The 19,272-nt window shown below is 44.9% G+C and overlaps 1 protein-coding gene and 1 long non-coding RNA gene across 5 annotated transcripts in view; one reads left to right on the top strand and one right to left on the bottom strand.

Annotated features, from left to right (window-relative positions):
• Positions 1–15,588, top strand: part of MKLN1 (muskelin 1) — a 99,799-nt gene extending 84,211 nt beyond the window's left edge. For 2 of the 4 annotated variants that reach the window (XM_039369548.1, XM_039369549.1), the window contains 4 exons: positions 368–507; positions 1,959–2,061; positions 3,715–3,769; positions 6,083–6,990. In XM_039369548.1, coding sequence (XP_039225482.1) covers positions 368–507; positions 1,959–2,061; positions 3,715–3,769; positions 6,083–6,204 — 420 coding nt within the window. In that variant the 3' untranslated portion in view covers positions 6,205–6,990. Of the gene's footprint in view, positions 1–367; positions 508–1,958; positions 2,062–3,714; positions 3,770–6,082; positions 6,992–15,573 lie in introns of those variants that run through there. The other 2 variants (XR_005559898.1, XM_039369547.1) reach the window with 2 other exon arrangements.
• On the bottom strand, positions 7,292–12,666 carry LOC120320095. Its single transcript, XR_005559899.1, has 2 exons — positions 10,171–12,666; positions 7,292–10,030 (listed from the first exon to the last, which is right to left on the bottom strand). It is a non-coding gene; the product is annotated as an uncharacterized LOC120320095 (long non-coding RNA).
• Positions 15,589–19,272: the final 3,684 nt, after the last annotated feature.

Raw genomic sequence — 19,272 nt, 5'->3', positions numbered from 1 at the left:
TAAGGCAGGACTAGAAGTCCCCGTCTCCTGGTGATTGGCCCAAAGTCACCCAGCTGCCTTTCACGCCTAAGGGAGGACCTGGCTTTAACCACTAGATCAGATGGGCTTTTCTTGCAATTACTTCAGTCCTCCTGGACAGAAATCAAGGTTTATGTGTTGGGGTGTATTCCCACCCTTTTCGCCAGAGTAAGGAGGTGCAGGCCTGTGGCTTTTCTCCTCCTCTGTCTGCCTTTTTAGAGAGTGCAGCAGCTCCAAGCATTTGGTCCTATGTCCAGTCGTGCTTCTTGGAAAACATACCCAAGGCTGAGATGGTTTCCCTGACCGCCAGTTATTTACGACCAGATCTCTCCACCCTTCTCCCTTCAAGGTCCATTACTTGTTTGGAGGCAATCCAGGCAAACCCTGTTCTCCAAAGATGAGGCTGGATGACTTCTGGTCCTTGAAACTCTGCCGGCCGTCCAAGGAATACTTGCTTCGCCATTGCAAGTACTTGATAAGGAAGCACAGGTACAGACCTGCAAAGGGGGGGGGGGAGGGAGGCCTTTAACAAAGGCATCGGGGAGGTGGGCTGTTGGGAGGAACAGCGCAGCCCTCCCCCTTTTTAATAGGATCACTCACTCCTGGGATGACGAAGCCTTAAAGTCCATAAAGGCAACCATTAAAACAGGGGTCTTCAAACTTGGCCCTTTTATGACTTGTGGACTTCAATTCCCAGAATTCCTCAGCCAGCCCCCATTTTGTTTGTTAGATTTAAGCCAGGGGTCTTCAAACTTGGCCCTTTTATGTCTCAACTCCCAGAAAGCCACATTTTGTTTGTTAGATTTGGCCCTTTTATGATTTGTTTCAACTCCCAGACTTGTGGACTTCAATTCCCAGAATTCCTCAGCCAGCCCCCATTTTGTTTGTTAGATTTAAGCCAGGGGTCTTCAAACTTGGCCCTTTTATGATTTGTGGACGTCAACTCCCAGAATTCCTCAGCCAGCCCCCATTTTGTTTGTTAGATTTAAGACAAGGGTCTTCAAACTTGGCCCTTTTATGATTTGTGGACGTCAACTCCCAGAATTCCTCAGCCAGCATGGGGGAACTGTGGCCCCTTCATAACCTGCAGACTTCAACTCCCAGAATTCCTCAGCCAGCATGGGGGAACTATGGTCCCTTCATGATGTGCGGACTTCAACTCCCACAATTCCTGAGCCAGCATGGGGGAACTATGGCCTCTTCATGACTTGTGGACTTCAACTCTCAGAATTCCTCACCCAGCCTCCATTTTGTTTGTTAGATTTAAGACGGGTCTTCAAACTTGGCCCTTTTATGATTTGTGGATGTCAATTCCCAGAATTCCTCAGCTAGCATGGGGGAACTGTGGCCTCTTCATGACTTGTGGACTTCAACTCCCAGAATTCCTCAGCCAGGCATGCACGCTGGCTGAGGAATTCTGGGAGTTGAAGTCCACAAGTCATAAAAGGGCCAAGTTTGAAGACCCCCTGCATGAAAAGCTCTTTATTTTCTATTGGATTTATTTCAAGGGAACTCCTGCCTGTTTTCAGTTAAGCTGAAAAGAAGTTGAGCATTGTCGGCGTGAGACTAGGGGAGGAGTCAAGTGGGGAATTAGTCTGGAATCCTGAAGTCGGCGTGAGAGGACAAGTTCTGAACTCCCTTTAGAATGCCATTGAAACAAGGTGGCTGGCTGGGGGATTATGGGAGTTGAAGTCCCCAGGCCTTAAAAGTTGCCAAGGTTGGACATCCCTGAATTAGGAAATCAGCCAGATGCAATCTAAGTCCAGGTCGTGGTCTTCTCCTATGTAAAAGGGAGGCTCTAGTCCACATGAGGTTCTGGTCTTAGACGGCCCAGCAGAAACATATTTGGAGAATGCCCTTTTTTTAAAAAAAATAGTCTCATGAGTTTTAAGCTCTCCTCAGCTGCCTCGGCTACATCCTGGCCTTGTGTGTCTCCACAGGTTTGAAGAGAAAGCTCAGACGGATCCCCTCGGCGCTCTGAAATATTTGCAGAACGACCTGTTTGTCACTGTGGATCATTCAGATCCCGAGGAAACGAAGGAGGTAAGTGGTGACGTCTCTGAGTCTCCCCTTCACCTGGAAACAATGGTGCGAGTCCGCTTGGAATTGGCCTTTCTGAAGCACCTGGAATGACAAAGGTGTGGCTGCACAGTCCTGGGGAGTTGTGTACGTGTGTTATGTGTGTGCTTTGGGGCAGGAAACCCCCTGAGGTTGGTGTGGCAGGAGTCGATACGTTCCCACGACTCTCTGCCTGATTGCCTTGCTCTGACTGAGGAAGCTGCCTGGATGGACAGCGAAGTGTCTCTCAGACTAACAACAGTGACAAATTTACAGGCAGTCCTCGACTTAACGGCCACAACTGAGCCCAAAGTTTAGGTTGCTGAGAAGTTCGTTAAGCGAGCTTTGCCCCATTTTTCGACTTTCCTTGCCCCAGTTGTGAAGTGAATCACTGCAGGGGTTAATAACACGGTCGTTAAGTGAATCTGGCTTCCCCCCCCCTTGACTTTGCAAAGGTCGCAAAAGTGGATCACATGACCCCAGGACACTGCAACCGTCATAAATGCGAGTCCGTTGCCAAACGTGAATCACGTGAGCCTGGGAAGGCTGCAATGGTCGTAAGTGTGAAAAACGGTCCTAAGTCACTTTTTTCAGTGCCGTTGCCACTTCGTACCGTCGCTAAATGAGCGGTTGTAAGTCGAGGACTGTCTGTAGTCCAGTTGCAATGATTCAGCCTTCAGACAGAAGGGGAATGTTATTGCTTACTGCTACTGTGTTTCCCTGAAAGTAAGGCCTACACCAGGGGTAGGCAACCTTGGCTCTTTTATGACTCGTGGACTTCAACTCCCAGAAAGTTTCCTGAGCCAGCCATGGGAGGGGAACTAGCTGAGCCCCCTTGGCTCATGACTGGACTTCAACTCCCAGAATTCCTCAGCCAGTGTGAGGGAACTATGGCCCCTTCATGACTTGTGGACTTCAACTCATTATAAAGGCATTATAAAGCAGTAGTTATTACTTATTAAAATATCATTCTAGGAGGTATATATATTTTAAGTACTATGTTATCTTCTCTGTTCTGTTACAACTGCTTTTTTTCTATTCTTTTGTATTTTTTATTTATTTATTTTTTCTCTTACTCTTTTTCTCTTCCCCTCTCTTTTTACTTTTATATTTAATACTTAAGTAACACAAAAATGTGAGGTGGCTTATATGGAAAAAATAGAATCAAGTCTGTCAGTGTAAATGTAATTAATTGCTACCAGTAAAAATACTCAGAATTTGGTGGGAGAAAAAAACTAAAATAATGGACCGTAACAGGATTGATGATAAGGCAAATCCAAATGAATGGAAAGAAAAGAAATGTATTAATATGATGATTATTTTTTTTAGGAATATTGGAAAAAATATATACTAAATTGTCAGTTATTAAAACATTAAGAATTGTATTAACACAATGTTTGCAAAAAAGGATGTTTTTAGGGAAAGGGGAAAGTAAACAAAATTAATATATGAAATACAGACTATAGAAATTAATTGTTAAGGACTGTTTTTACAAATGTAACCCAGGCACCACACTGTTTACCAACTATTGAATGACTTATGTTTTGTGTAAAAAACTAATACAAATTATAATCAGAAAAATAAAAAATAAAATATCCTTCTTGTGTTGTTGTTCCCTCACCCCCCCCCCCCATCTAGTTCCAGCTCCTGGCTTCGGCACTTTTCAAGTCGGGTTGTGATCTGAGCACGTTGGGTGAGTCGACGTCAAGACCGAATCTAGCTTTGGGTCAAGCGCCTGTAAAAAAAATCCACGGCCTCAGTTTCCCCCACGGTTTAGAGGCATTACCCACTTAAACATTGGAAGCAGGAGGTCAAAACAAATTAACAGAATATCCGTCATCCTGACAGCCGGCAGCCCTTGGCCAGCTGCGGTTTGGGAAGGGGGGCGGGGATGAGTTTGATCTTGGCTTGCAAAGATGAAGTGTGCTGTCACAACGGGCCGAGTTCGGCCTGTTCTAAGCAATCTCTCTCCTTGGGCAGCCGGTCAAGGAAAACAACATTTCCACTTCCGAGAACCAAAGAATCCAAGTTCAAGTTTATGATGATTCCCCCCCCCCTCCTCCATAGCTCTTCCCTAACTGAACATAACGGAATAGCAAGATTTGGAAGGGACCTTGGGGGGGTCTTCTAGTCTAGGAGTCCCCAAACTGTGAGCCCACTAGTGCTGGTCACCGGTCCGCAGGACAGACTGGCCAGTGCGTGCGTGTGTGTGCATGCACTCATCCCCACTTGCGCTAGCGCCCGCTGCCCCATTTGCACATCCCGTTAATGCCGCACAGGTTGCGTGGCTCATTTAGGCCTGCGGCGGCACCAGCACCTGTGCGCATGCACGAACGGGCGCTAGCTCCGCACGGGTGTGCGCATATGCAAACACGGGCTGCCAGCCTGGAAAAGTTGGAGATCTGTGTTCTAGTCCAGCCCCCTGCTCAAGCAGGAGACCCTGCCCCATTCCAAACAACTGGCTGTCCAGTCTCTTCTTAAAAACCTCCAGTGATGGAGCTCACAGCTTCTGGAGGCAGGTAGTTCCAATGGTTAATTGTTGCATATAATCATATCTTTGCAAAACAGGCTTTGGGGCTGGATGGCCTCCCCCATTCTGGGAAGGGTTTTCTCCCCCCCGGGACAGCTCAGAGTTGGGAGCAGGGAGCGTGATGGAAGCACTGGGAAGGAGCAAGCGATTCGGGCTGCACACAGGCAGTCCTCGACTTACGATCACAGTTGAGCCAAAAATTTCTGTCGCTAAACAAGACAGTTATTAAATGAGTTTTGCCCCATTTTATGACGCTTTCTTGCCACGTTTGTTCAGCTGTTAAATTACTAACACAGTCGTTAGTTGAATCTGGCTTCCCCCATTGATGATGATGATAATAGTAGTAGTAGTAGTAGTAGTAATAATAATAATAATAGCAATAATAATAATAATAATAAAGAAGAAGAAACAGTGGACCACTTGGTAAGCTGTTGCAAGAAGATTGCACAGACTGACTACAAGCAGTGGCATGACAGAGTAGCAACAATGGTGCATTGGAACATCTGCAAAAAATATCATTTGCCTGTAAGCAAAAACTGGTGGGATCATAAAATAGAGAAAGTGATAGAAAATGATAAAATTAAACTGCTCTGGGACTTCAGAATTCAAACAGACAAGCACCTGCAACATAACACCCCAGACTTAACAATTGTCGATAAGAAAGACAAAAAAGTCTGGATAGTGGACGTGGCAGTGCCTGGAGACAGCAGAATAGAAGAGAAAGAACTGGAGAAGATAACAAAATACAAAGACCTACAAATAGAAATAGAAAGACTGGCAAAAGCAAGCAAGGGTAGTACCAATAGTAATAGGCTCCTTGGGTGCAATCCCAAAACAACTGGAGCACCACTTGAACACCATTGGCATTGACAAATTCGCTATTAGTCAATTGCAAAAGGCGGCCTTATTAGGAACTGCTTCCATCCTGCGACGATACCTGTAATACCATCAAACATCCACATCTGCCTATCCCAGGTCCTGGGTAAGGACTCGATAGGTAGACAAAATGCCAAATCCAGTCTGAACATCTGGCTGACTGTGCGATGATCCATAATAATAATAATGATGATGATGATGATGATGATGATGTTGGAAGGGACCTTGGAGGTCTTCTAGTCCAACCCCCTGCTCAAGCAGGAGAACCTATACCAGTGATGGCGAACCTTTTAGAGACCGAGTAACCCAAAAGCGTCTCAATATTGGATCAGGTCACCGGGGGGGGGGAGGGGAGGCTGCAACATTGTAAATGTGGAAAAATGGTCCTAAGTGACTTTTTTCAGTGCCGTCGTAACTGAGAGCGGTCACTAAATGAACGGTTAACGGAAATTTAGGGCTCATTTGTGGTCGTAAGTTGAGGACTACCTGTAGGGCTTTCGTGGAATGTTTCAGGTCCAAGATTTACAGCAGATTTACACCTCCTGATGACCCACAAATCCTTTTCCCCCTCCCCTCTTCTTTCCTTCCGTCCATCTCCAGGCTTTTCGGACGTCGACCACGTCTACGCCCAACGCACTCAGCTCTTCGACACCCTGGTGAACTTCTTTCCCGACAACATGACCCCTCCCAAGGGCAACTTGGTGGAGCTCATCACCCTGTGACGAGTCAAGTTGCTAGACCTGTGGATGGAAGAGGATTTTTTTTCCCCAGTATTTTTAATTTCGTGAGGGTGCGCGCGCTTGTGTGTGTGTGTGTGTATGTGCAGTGAGCGATTGGGGGGGGGGCTGCAGAAATAGAAGCGAGTCGCGTGGGGGAGGGGCTTTATGCAAATGGGTAATAAAACAAAAAAAGGAACCAATAACGTTTCCGATGGGCTTCAGGATGGATGGACGGATGGATGTTCTGTTCGTTTTGTTGGTTCATTCTCATTCACGTTGATGATGCTTTCGGAAAGCTGGCGAATATGGATAATCCAGGGGGAAATTGGTGTGGGTTCCTTGAGCTTACAGCCCCTGCCCTGGGTGCAAACTCAGGACTTTGAAGATAGGTGGTGCTTTTTTTTTATTTTTAAATTATTATTTGATTGGTTCGCAGCAGTTTTATTTCCCCCCCACACACACACACACTGACTTTGCCGATTTGAGCTTGTTTCTCAACCTGCTAAGAAGCGTAGATCTGACCCTTTTTTTTCATTTTGAGCTGCTGTTGGAAAAAGAAAGACGAGGATGCATGTACTTTGAGGATCGTGCGCCATCTAGTGGCTGGGAGGATGCATGTACTTTGAGGATCGTGCGCCATCTAGTGGCTGGGAGGATGCATGTACTTTGGGGATCTTGCGCCATCTAGTGGCCATCAAGACCCACGATGTTGACTTCTGCCTCAATCAGGGATGGTCCGACTTTGGCCACTTGTAAGACCTGTGGACTTCAACTCCCAGAATCCCCCAGCCAGCAACAGCTGGCTGGGGGATTCTGGAAGTCCACAAGTCTTAAAAAAGTGGCCAAAGTTGGACAGTCCGGGCCTAAATGGGGGACATCTTGTCCTGCAAATCCATGTGGAGAAGACGCAACCTTGACTTGTTTCTTTTACCCAAAACTTTCCCGCGTTAGAAAATGAAGCCTACGCATTGCCGCCTCTTCCCCTTCCATTTACACCTAGAAAGAGTTTAGCTTTTTAAATTTCAGATTACAATCCCCGGAGTTCTAATCGTAGCTTTGGGGCTGTGTGTGAGCAGCAGCTGCACAAGTGTTAGTGTGTTAGTTGATTGCTTTGTAACACATTTTTTCCCCACTTCCTGGATTACTTGTTTTTCTGGGAAAGCTCACAGAGTTGCGCCAGGTTGGATACGCAAGGCCAGGCGTTTCCACTTGGATGCTGTCTTTTAGCAGATTGCAGCAGTCTCAGCATTGGATTGTGTGCCACAGTGTTGTGACCGTGGAGAGGAGAGGTCACAATATGATGGAGTTAGTAGTGTTCTTCTAACATTCATGGAGGTGGACGCCCTGTTTACAATGGGAGTGTAAACCCTGTCCCCCCATCTGATGACCTTTCTTTGCTTCTTCTGCTTTCTGTGCTCTTAGATGTGGAGGACCCCAGTGAGATACACAGCATGCTGTGTGTCTCATTCCCACTCCACAAAGCCAATGGTGTGACTACCCAACAGATGTTACTCACTTTGAGAGATTCATCATCTCGAAACCCAAGTCAGATCCCAGCACTGACGGTCTTGCTTCTTTCGGCTCCCAAAGGATCTTGTGAATTTCATCCTCGCAAACCTGGCTGAGGCAAGTTGTGATGGCCACTTTGAAACACACCAAAGGCCCTGTTTTCCAATGTTCTTGTCCCCGAAAACGAGTGAAGTCCTCAAGGAAGTTTAATCCAGTGTTCCTTAAGTCTTGTTTTCTTTAATACACCCACCCGGTATCCCACAAGCCGTTCATTTCCATTTTTCCTCTGTTACAGTTGGCCTCGTAAAATAAGCAAATGAATCGGGATATGGAGCGATTTGGGCGTTAGCTTCATAAATTGAGTAGAAGTTACATCGCAGAGAGAAAGAGCGAGGTCTCCTAGCATGTGGGTGGTCATCTGCAAGGAAAACGTTCTCTTTTTGTGCTGGTGTTTTCCAGGCCTACGCCAAAAAAAAAAGGGGCTGTGTTTTTTGACCAGGGCCTTGACTTCCGTCTTGCAGGTTTTCACACACAACCACGCACACACCCTCGGAAAAAGCGTACAATTTCTCCCATCTCCATGGTCATAGGAAATGTCTTAAAACGTGGCGTTTAAAGCCATTGGGATGAAATATATATTTTAGCCTAGTTAGGGTTCATTGATACAGTGAGCTTTTTTTCTTTCTTTGGCACTACGGCAAAGCTTGCGTATTTGTCTTATTTTGCTGGGGGGGTTGTGAGTTTGGGTTTTGGATGGAAGCCAGGGAGCGAACTCACACTGGGATGGCTCTGGGCGCCTTCAGGAAGAGAAAGAAAGGCATCAGACCAGAGACTGACATTCATAAAATGCTTGAGCAATCGGGAACTGTCAGATGTTTTTGAAGGATGCCTACTAGCATGTCTTCCTATTGGCTGTGCTGGCTGGAGACGTCTTTCCACCAGCATCTGGAGGACTTAGATTGTCCACCTCTGCTTCAAAGGGTCGACTGATCTAACCCTTCCAAAATTTCTTAGGACTTCTAAGAAATTAGAAGCACCCAAGGAATGAAAGAACCGAAGCCTAGCTAGATTTGCTGTGGAAAACTTATTTGGTGAGCTGGCAAAAACTGGACTGGTGCTAGTATCACCGTAAGCCAGGGGTCTTCAAACTTGGCCCTTTTGTGACTTGTGGACTAACTCCCAGAATTCCTCAACCAGCGTGCCTGGCTGAGGAATTCTGGAAGTTGAAGTCCACAAATCATAAAAGGGCCAAGTTGGAAGATCCTTGCCATAAGCCACAAGGTTTTGGTGGTCTGTGCAGTCTCCAACAAACATTAAACTTTTAGCGCTATGCTATGCCTTCCTTCCCCTATGGCATCTCAGCTAGCGGGTTTTTAACTCTTGATTTTGATAATCCCATTTTGCAATTTTGTCCAAACATCGTGGCATTGTGGTTTACACAAACCAGTGTCGCAAGCCATGGTTTGAAATCATTTTTGATTTTAAAACTATGAATTCTGACTCCCTGTCAATCAGAAGAAAGACAGACAGTTGGAAGCAACACACAATTTGCACTGCAAATAACCTATCAGAGAAGGTGCTTGAATTACAAATCCATGGTTTATGAGGGCCGTATAGATTGTGGCCAGTGCCGGCAGACTAAAATAAAACGATCTATATTAGTACAGTAGCCAAGTGCCATCTTTTAAAAATTACAGATTTAAAAAAATGACAATTAAAAAGTATATATTTTTTTCCTATTTGAGACACCCAGACTTTTAAAAAAGGTTTTCCCCCCCTCTATTTTAAATGAATTTTTAATTGTCAGGTATGGCACACGAGAGTCAGGCTTCACACCTAAGTTTCAAGTAGAGTTTTACCATCCTTTTTATGTGAATCAGAAAAATTTTGCCCAGATTTTCTGCATATAGATAAAACTGTGGTAGCTGAGGTGACATTCTTCCCTCTCAAGCTTATGATGTATTTTTTTTTGGGGGGGGGCTATTTAGAATGCATTACATGGACCCATCTTCCACTTCCAGTAATTTGCATGCCTTGCCTCAGGATCCTCCCCCTTCCCATTGAGTGCGTGTTCTTGTGGGGTGGGGCATGCTAATTTCATGACAATTTCTTCCAAATGTTCTTTATGTTGAGATAGCACCAACATCCCATAAACACACCTGCCCTTAGTTGGTCCTATCCACACCAGTCAAGATACTGAAGGTGTCATCCAAACTTCCATATCTTGGATCCACCGACAGACCAAAGTTTGACTTCAGCTTTCCTTAGGCTAGCTAGACCCTCTCAGATGCTTTCAGCTTTCCTTAGGCTAGCTAGACCCCTCTCTTTGGCAGGGGTCTTCCAACCTGGCTCTTTTATGACTTGTGGACTTCAATTCCCAGAATTCCTCAGCCAGCGTGCCTGGCTGAGGAATTCTGGGAGTTGAAGTCCACAAGTCATAAAAGGGCCAAGTTGGAAGACCTCTGCTCTTTGGCCATGTTGACGAGCAATCCCTGTGGCTCCCAACATCCCATTGTTTAATAACAGCAAGTAAATTTCTTAATGGAAATCTTTTTGAGTAAACCACAATTTCTACTTAGGAGCCGGTATTTAAGGCAGGTAGTAGCCTTGTAGGCCCCAAGAGACTCTTCATAACTGGAACTTTCCTATCAGAAAAAGGTAGAATCGGTTGATACTTCTTTTAATAATTTGGTCCAGCTTAGTGACTTGGCCATTCAAACAGTGCTGGACATTTAGTGCTGGTCAGTTAGATTTCTCTAGATATGTTAAAGTCTTGGGCTGGTCAGAAGTATTAAGAGATGTGTGTTGTGTGGACCTCACCGAGATGAGAGAGTAGACTTCAAATGCATGAAGATTCTTCTCTGAAAAAGATCCTTTTGCTCAATTTTTAGGGCATTGCCCCTTTTTTATCACAACTTCTCTTGTCACCTTCCACATACATGTATTTCAGGAGGATCCACCAAATCTCACAAAAATGAGCATATATCAGGACAGATTTGGAAGTCATCCTAAGAGAGACCAGGAGATGAGTGAGGATCTCTTTCAACTTCTGGGTCTTAATCTAAAATCTCAGATATAATTCTGTAGAAAAGAGAAAGCAGATAATAATGGTCAGTTCTGCCTTTAGAAATCCTGTCCGGCCACTAGCAAAAACTCTCTAAAGAGGACAGATGAAACTTCACTCCCCAAGGTCATCACGACCATTGAAATCGTGGAAGGTGACAAGGAGAAAACCAAGTTTATTTTCCACACCATCCTGTAATTGTGATGTAGACCTAGCGGTTCAGTTCAATAAGAGAAGTTGCAACTGTTTGATCATTACCGATTGATACATTCAGCTTCCCCCCCCCCCTTTTCCCTTTTCCTAACTTTATGCCATTTAGAGCTTGGCTCAGAATTTTGATAGTCCCGAAAGACTGACAGGTGTCATGCTGAAAACTGAGCTGTTCCCTCTTTAAAAAGACACGAGTTCGTAGCACCTTTATTGGCGTGGTTCCGGCGTCAGAAAGACCCATAGAGTTGATTGGGGTCGACTTGTTCCGTTGGCTCAACCAGAAAATGTTTTTTAAGACAAGTGAAATTTCATGGCTGTTGCGTTTGATTAGGGAAGCTCAGGAACACGTGGGAACCTGAAGTTCCAGGGACCAGCGAGGAAATCCACCCTCTGAATTCTCAATTTTCTTTTCCCAAAATTAAAAGCCCCCGCAGATGCTCTGGGGAAAGATGGTGAGAAAGCAATATAAATCTGTCCGAAGCTGCTGATCTGGACGTTGCTTTGGGGAAAAGTGGCAAAGGGTGGAATTCAGTAAATTGACTTGATGGTCTTCTCCAGGACTGAAAGGAAAGAAGAGAGGTGCTCTTCAAAGAGTGTGTGTGTGTGTGTGTGTGTGTGAGAGAGAGAGAGAGAGAGAGAGAGAGAGAGAGATATTTTAGAAGCGGGTTTTGATTGGTTTATGTTTGACATAAGCCTCAGTTCTTGGTCCTGCCGGCCACGTGATGTGAGCGTCTCAGGTGGGAGAAGCAATTTGAAGGATCACGAGTGACGGAGGAAGGCGTGGGAAGTTAATTCTTTTATTTTTATTTAAAAAAAAGAAAGATTAGAGGCAGGGCGAGCCAAAGGCATTTTCATACCAAAGGAATCAAAAGCTATTTGGTCCCCTCTAGGATGAGCTAAAAATATAATTCAGCCAAATTGTGTAAAGCAGGACTCTCGAGACTTGACCATTTAAAGCAGGGGTTCTCAACCTTGGCAACTTTAAGACTTGTGGACTTCAACTCCCAGAATTCCTCAGGATTCCTCAGGAATTCTGGGAGTTGAAGTCCACAAGTCTTATTGAGAACGCCTGATAGACTCCCCAGCCCACGAATCTTTAAAGTGGCCAGGTTTGGAGACCCCTGGTGTAAATCATACCAAAGTGTGCATAGCCATTTAACACAGGGGGGTCTTCAAACTTGGGCCTTTTGATGACTTGTGGACTTCAATTCCCAGAATTCCTCAGCCAGGCTGGGAGTTGAAGTCCACAAGGCATCAAAAGGCCAAGTTTGAAGGACCCCCCCCCCCGATTTAACACAACGTGCTTGTGGGATAACCATTAGGCCCAACAGATTGTGTTTATGGGTTGTCGTCTCCACTTTTGTCAACAAAGCTCCTTCCGGCTCTTTTTGATTTGCCACCCACTCGGCGCACACGTGCGAAGCGTTTTCCTGCCGCGCTCACCGCTGTGGGCATTTTCGGATGTCCTTTCCCGTGGCTTTCCGCTTCTCGGCCCCGCATCTTTCGGATGTACGATTGTTCCGCCAGGTTGAAGATGTATGCAAGAGTGACTTTGGGGAGAGAAGAGCAATTCCCAATGTAGAATTTTGCTGTATGTAATGTATATACGGAGAGAGAATGTATTTTGTTCATTTTTTTTCTTAATAAAAAGAAATTATGCCGAACTTGGATTCTCGCAACAGCTATTTCTTGAAAGTGTGCTCGAAGTTACAGTGGCACAGAAAAAAGTGATTTATGACCTTTTGTTTTCACTTACAACCATTGCACTGATCCTCACCTGATCAAAAATGGTATAGGGTTTCCTGCCTAAGCAGGGGGTTGGGCTAGAAGACCTCCAAGGTCCCTTCCAGCTTCTATTCTGTTCTATTGCATTCCATTCCACTCCACATTTTCTATTCTATTCTATTCTATTCTATTCTATTCTATTCTATTCTATTCTATTCCCATTCTATTATTTCTATTCTATTCTATTCCATTCCATTCCATATTTTCTATTATAATTCCATTCTATTATTTCTATTCCATTCCTTTCCATATATTTCATTCCATATATTCTATTCCATTCCATTCCATTCTAAAAATAACATTAAAATCCATCCATGCTCAAGCCTGGCTTTAGAGTTTTTTGAATTTTCAGCAGCATTTCTGTCCAGAATTTTGTCTATTTCTTTTGTCAATTTTTTCATCTAATTTTTTTTTTTAAAAAAAAACTCTCCATCTTTGTTGTTCTCCTTTTAAAACTCCGAAACACTTCTAGAACATTTCCCATAATCAATGGTAACACTACAATTACATCTGGAGTGAGTTTGGGTGGTGGTGGTGGTAAGTCCGGCCAGGGGCCGAATTTTAAAATTAAATTTGGGAGCAAAGAAAACGCAAGGCTTCGTTCTAAAACTAGATCCTCGCCCCACAAGTAGCTAACATATCGGCGAGAGAGAAGAAGTCAACACTCCACAAAAAGGATTTATTTTTATTTGACAGTAATAAGCAATGTCATCAAAATATACTTTGTAAGAAAATGTAACCATGCTTTTTACAGCCGTCCGTCTCCTTTTTTTTTTTGAGTTCCAGTGTATATTTGACTCCTGTTTCGGCACAAAATGTGCCGGGGAAAACTATACAGTGTTTGGGTGCAGCGCCCCAATTTTTTATTACAATCAAAAGGGGCTAAAAGATATGCCAGTCCAGTCAGATTACAAAAATAGAAGCCCAGTAAGCTGCAACACACACACACACACACACACACACACACACACACACACACACACACACACACACACACACACACACACGATTCAAATCTCGCTTAAGGCTTAACGAACCATCCAGTAGCCCAATTGCACATTTTTAAAAGCGTGAAAAGAGGCATCAGAAGCACATTCATAGGAGCATGGAAGGGTTCACAGGTTCTCAGCTGGAATCATATAGGTAGTCCTCGGCTTACGACGGTTTTCATTTCGTGACCGTTCAAAGTTACAACAGCACTGAAAACGGATTTGTGACCGTCTTTCACGCAACCGTTGCAGCGTTCCCCAGGATTGCGTGATCGAAATTAGGACGCTTGGCAACTGACTCGCATTTACGACGGTTGCAGTGTCCCAAGGTCACGTGATCTCCTTTTGCGACCTTCTGACAGGAAAAGTCAACGATGGGGAAGCCGGATTCACTTAAGGCCCGTGTTGCTAACTTAACTGCAGTGATTCGCTTAACGACCGGCAAGAAAGGTTGTAAAATGAGGCAAAACACAGAACTGTACTGTTGAGTCCTTGTCGTAAGTTGAGGATTACCTATACCAGGGGTCTTCAAGCTTGGCCCTTTTATGACTTGTGGACTTCAAGTCCCAGAATTCCTCAGCTAGGCGCGTGCCTGGCTAAGGAATTCTGGGAGTTGAAGTCCACAAGTCATAAAAGGGTCAAGTTTGAAGACTCTTGTCTTAAATCTAACGAACAAAATGGAGGATGGCTGAGGAATTCTGGGAGTTGAAGTCCATAAGCCATAAAAGGGCCAAGTTTGAAGACCCCTTGACCTATACAAGCATTTTAACCTCAGTCTGGGTCCTTTCCAAGCTTTAGAAAGAGAAGGATGTGCCGGGAGGTTTGTTTTTAAGCTCAGAAATAAATATTCAACCCATCTTGAATTTTGGGGAGATGGCACATAACAGGATCTCTCTTCTGACGGGAAATTCAGAGCAAAGCGGTTTGATTTTACTCTTCCAATGAGACCACTTCTCGTTTCATTTAGCGCCTGCCCCTAATTCTTCACTTTGCTTCTTATGCGCAACACAAAACACGATAGGCACAGTAGTAACCCACACACACACACACAAAAAACCTGCAGGCAGATGAGGGCAAATGGTTTGATCCTTAAGTTGCTAATTTGGAATGTTTTTACCCTAAAGATCTGTCCCAGGTAAATTGGTAGATTGCCCTTTTGATTTGCATACAGGATTTGTCAGTAAGGGGAGAGAAGAAAAAAAAAACTGAAATACTTCAGCGCCAAAATAAGCAAAGCCACAAACAGCCTGTGCTTCTTAATCCATTGCTGAATGGAGGTTAGTTAGCAAATCCTTCTTACTTGAGGTCACCACACCTCCTTTTCTGTAACACGGATTCTGGAAAAAAAAAAAGCTACGCTGGTGGTGTCCCAAAACTCACTTGAATGAATCGTGGAAATAGACTTTGTGCAGGAGCTTGCTCTAAATTGTGGGTCCCCAACCCCATTCGCGGACTGGTAGCAGGCCACGGCGTGCCAGCAATTGGTCTACACAAACCAGCAAAACCCCATCTGCGGGATGCAGGCAGCACACAAAACACGCATCTTCCGGCCCGCGGAAAAACCTCTCTCCACGGAAGCGGTCCCTGGTGCCCCAAAGGTTGGAAACCTCTGCTCTAATTAATGTCTCTGCAAAATGTTTAGCTGAATCAAGAAACTCAAGGAGATAAGTTAGAGCAAGGGTAGGCAACCCAAAACACTTAAAGAGCCACTTGGACCCGTTTCCCACCAAAAACAAAACACTGGGAGCCGCAAAACCCTTTTGATATCTAAAATGAAGATAACACTGCATATATCCTTTTTTACCTTTATTATAGGTGTGTGTGTGTGTGTGTGTGTTTGTGTGTGTATGTATGTGTGTGTGTGTATATATATGTATATGTATATATGTATGTGTATACACACACACACACATACACACACACACACACACAGGTAAAAAAAGGATATATGCAGTGTTATCTTCATTTTAGATGTCAAAAGGGTCTCTCTCTCTCTCTATCTCTCTCTCCCTCCCTCCCTCTCTATCTGCCCTTGGTCTGCCACTCCTCTTCCCCCGCTCTCTTTCTTTCTCTCTCTCTCTCTCTCCTCTCTCTCTCCCTCCCTCTCTCTTTCTCTCTCTCTCTTTCTCCCCCCCCCATCTGCTGCTCACCTGGCAAGCTTCACGCTGTTGTCCAACAAGCAACCTCGTCTCTTTTATGACTCATGGACTTCAACTCCCAGAATTCCTGAGTCAGCCTAGCTGGGCTAGCTAGCTCTCTCCTGCCCTTCCTGCTTCCTGCTTCCTTCAGAGATGCAGCAAAGGGAGGAGCTCCGCCCAGTAAGCTTTTCAGCTCCTCGGAGAATACTGTGAGTGCACTCTCTTTTACACATACACACAGACACACACACACACACACACAAACACAAACACAAACACACACACACACACACACACACACACACACACACAGAGAGAAGCAGGGAAGCGCAATTGCCTCTCTCTGTCTCTGTCTCTCTCTGCAAAGGCAGAGGAGGCTGGGAGCCGCAGGGGAAGGCTCAAAGAGCCGCATGCGGCTCCGGAGCCGCAGGTTGCCGACCTGTGAGTTAGAGAATTGACCAATTAAAACTTCCTTTTTCCCTACATCAAACTCCAAGTGAATGTCTGCTTCAATGGCTTATGCCAGGGGTCCCCAGCCTTCAGTTCGCGCACGGCATGCCAGCAACCGGTCCGCACAAACAAGAAAAGCCCTCTCCACTGAACATAGGCAGCACACAAAACCACACCCCCTCTGGTCTGCGGAAAAACCTCTCTCCATGTTACTAGTCCCTGGTGCCCAAAAGGTTGGGGACCTCTGGCTTATGCAGTTTAAATTTTAAGCTCCTTTAGTGAGAGATGTCTCAACCGCCAGACAATTTTTAATAGCAATAGCACTTAGACTTATATATATCACCCCGCAGTGCTTTACAGCAGCTGTCCCCAATCTTTCCAACACCATGGACCGCCGGCAGCGAGTGGAGTGGGGGAAGGGATGGTTTTGCGTACGCAACTTAATCCCACATATGGCCAAATGGAGCTTTGCGCATTTGCTGACTACTCATGGGGGCCAGTTCTCAATGGACCACAGATGGGTAAGTCCTTGACTTCAACACTGGAAGTTTCTAAGAAGAGACTGGACAGCCATTTGTCTGAAATGGTATAGGGTTTCCTGCCTGAGCAGGGGGTTGGACTAGATGACCTCCAAGGTCCCTTCCAACTTTATTAACTCTTCATTTAGTGACCGTTTGAAATTACGACGGCATTGAAAATAGGGACTTTTGACTGCTTTTCACACTTACGATGGCTGCAGCGTCCCCAGGATCACCTGATCAAAAATCCAAAAGCTTGGCAACTGACATGTACTTAGGACGGTTGCAGCATCCCAGGGTGACATGATCCTGTTTTGCCACCTTCCGACGAGCAACGAGAAGATCAGATTCACTAATCAAGCGCGTGGCTAACTTAACAGCTGCAGGGACCGACAACAACTACGGCAAGAAAGGTCGTAGCATGGAGCAAAACAACTGTCTTGCTTAGTCATGAAAATTTGGCGTTCAATTTTGGTCGTTACGTTGAGGACTTCCTGTGGAGGGACGTAGCCATGAAAGTCCACGTCATCAGCCTCTGCTCAACAGGCTACATTAAGCCATGATTTGCTTAGGCCTGCTTTGCATTTGCCGGGGCACGTAAGGTTCTTAATCTTAAGACCACAAGCAAAAATGCCACAGCCAAACTAATATTTGGGCTTGTCTGTTGGATGAACTAGGATTTATCTTCCTCCATCTCCAAAGGCAAATTACGTTCTAGTAATATGAATCTCTACTTCAGCGTTTCACCACCTTGGCTGGCTGGGGGATTCTGGGAGTTGAAGTCCACCCGTCTTCAAGTTGCCGAGATTAAAAAACACTCCCTGATTTTATTTTTTTTACAATCCCAAATGCTTAATATTTTATCAGCAACGTAGAGCCTGGTTTCAACATTGAACTTCCTAATACATATTACATTCCTTTCTCTCCGCCTGGTGTTTCTAGCCACTAATAAAAGGTGTTTTGTTAAAAACACTCCCTGGTTTTTGAGGTCAGAGCTGAGGATGTATGCATCAACTGCTTAAGGTTTGACTTGCCCATCCTCCAGAACTGTGACTTCCCACTTACACAAATATCCGAATAAATCCTATTTCTAACAGAGAATGCCAAAGAATCTTTTGTCTGTTTTTTTTTTAAAGCCACATTTTCACCATTTAGGCACCATAAATCCATCTTTTAAGGAAGCATCTGAGATCCCACCCATCCTGTTATCTCTTTTCTGTTCCCAAAGATCTTACGAGCGGGTGGGGTTTTTTTTTAACCCGGGTTTCATTATTATCAAGCCTTTGGTTGCTTTTTATTGTTTTTTTCAAAAGTTTCCTTCCAATTATTTTCCTTGGCAAACTTAACATCTTCCCACTTCCTTGCCTTCCCTACAAACAGGAGTTGAAAGGGCTGCGTTGATGGGCTCCGGAGTAGGGCCGTGGGACCGCTACCCTGCTCGTCTCATCGGGGATGCAAGCATCCGTTTTTTCCCCCATCCGAGGTAGTCCTCGTCTTATGACCACAAACAAGTCTCACATTTCTGCCTGCTAAGCAAGACAGCGCTGGAATTTTTGCCCCATTTTACGACCTTTCTCGCCACAGTTGTTAAGGGAATCGCTGCAGATGTTAAGCTAGTAACACGGGTGTTAAGCAAATTCAGCTTCCCCTTTGTCAGAGGGTCACCAAAGCGGATCACATGACCCTGGGACACTGCAACTGTCCTAAGTACATGTCAGTTGCCAAGCGTTCCGACTTTTGATCACGTGACCATGGAGATGTGGCAATGGTCAGAAGTTGTAAGTCACTTTTTTTTCCAGTACCGTTATAACTTAACGGTCACTAAGTGGACTGTTGTTAACTTGAGGATTACCTGTGTTAAAGGCTGAGCTTTGGCTTAAAGTTGTCATTCGGAAAACCCCGTTTTGCAACACCGGGAAGAGGCCACAATACGTTTTCTGTGGCAAACATTGTACAACGGTCCAAATGCGGCTGGAGGGATGCAAAATCTCATGGATCCTTCCGCCAGCATCCCAAAATTCTTCCACGCTGGCAATAAAGCCCATAATACAGTAGTGGCCAAAATTGTGGAAATCTTTTGGGAAAAGTGTACAGTACAAATACCACCTTTGGTTAAGTTTCCACCTGTTTTTCTTCTAATTTTTTTATAACTGTAGCCTTGTTCACTTAATAATTCTATTTTACATCGCTTTCTGGGTGACCAGTCAACTCTTTGCGCCATGACTTTAATTTTATTACGTTTTACAAGCTCACTAAATGAAAGAACACAAAAAAACCCCAACCAACTTGATAACGATCACAGAACACACTGACAAAGGTCCTCCTCTCAGCTTCAATACAGGGCATCGAGAACTGAATCCTACTATGATCTGATTGGCTCATTGGCAAGACAAGATGACACCCGATTG

This window comes from Crotalus tigris, unplaced genomic scaffold (assembly GCF_016545835.1).
Source record: "Crotalus tigris isolate CLP2741 ecotype Arizona unplaced genomic scaffold, ASM1654583v1 scf7180000021160.8983255:1529534, whole genome shotgun sequence".
Taxonomy (NCBI): Eukaryota; Metazoa; Chordata; class Lepidosauria; order Squamata; family Viperidae; genus Crotalus; species Crotalus tigris.
Note: the sequence above shows the minus strand (reverse complement) of the source record. Positions and strands in the feature narration are given on the sequence as shown.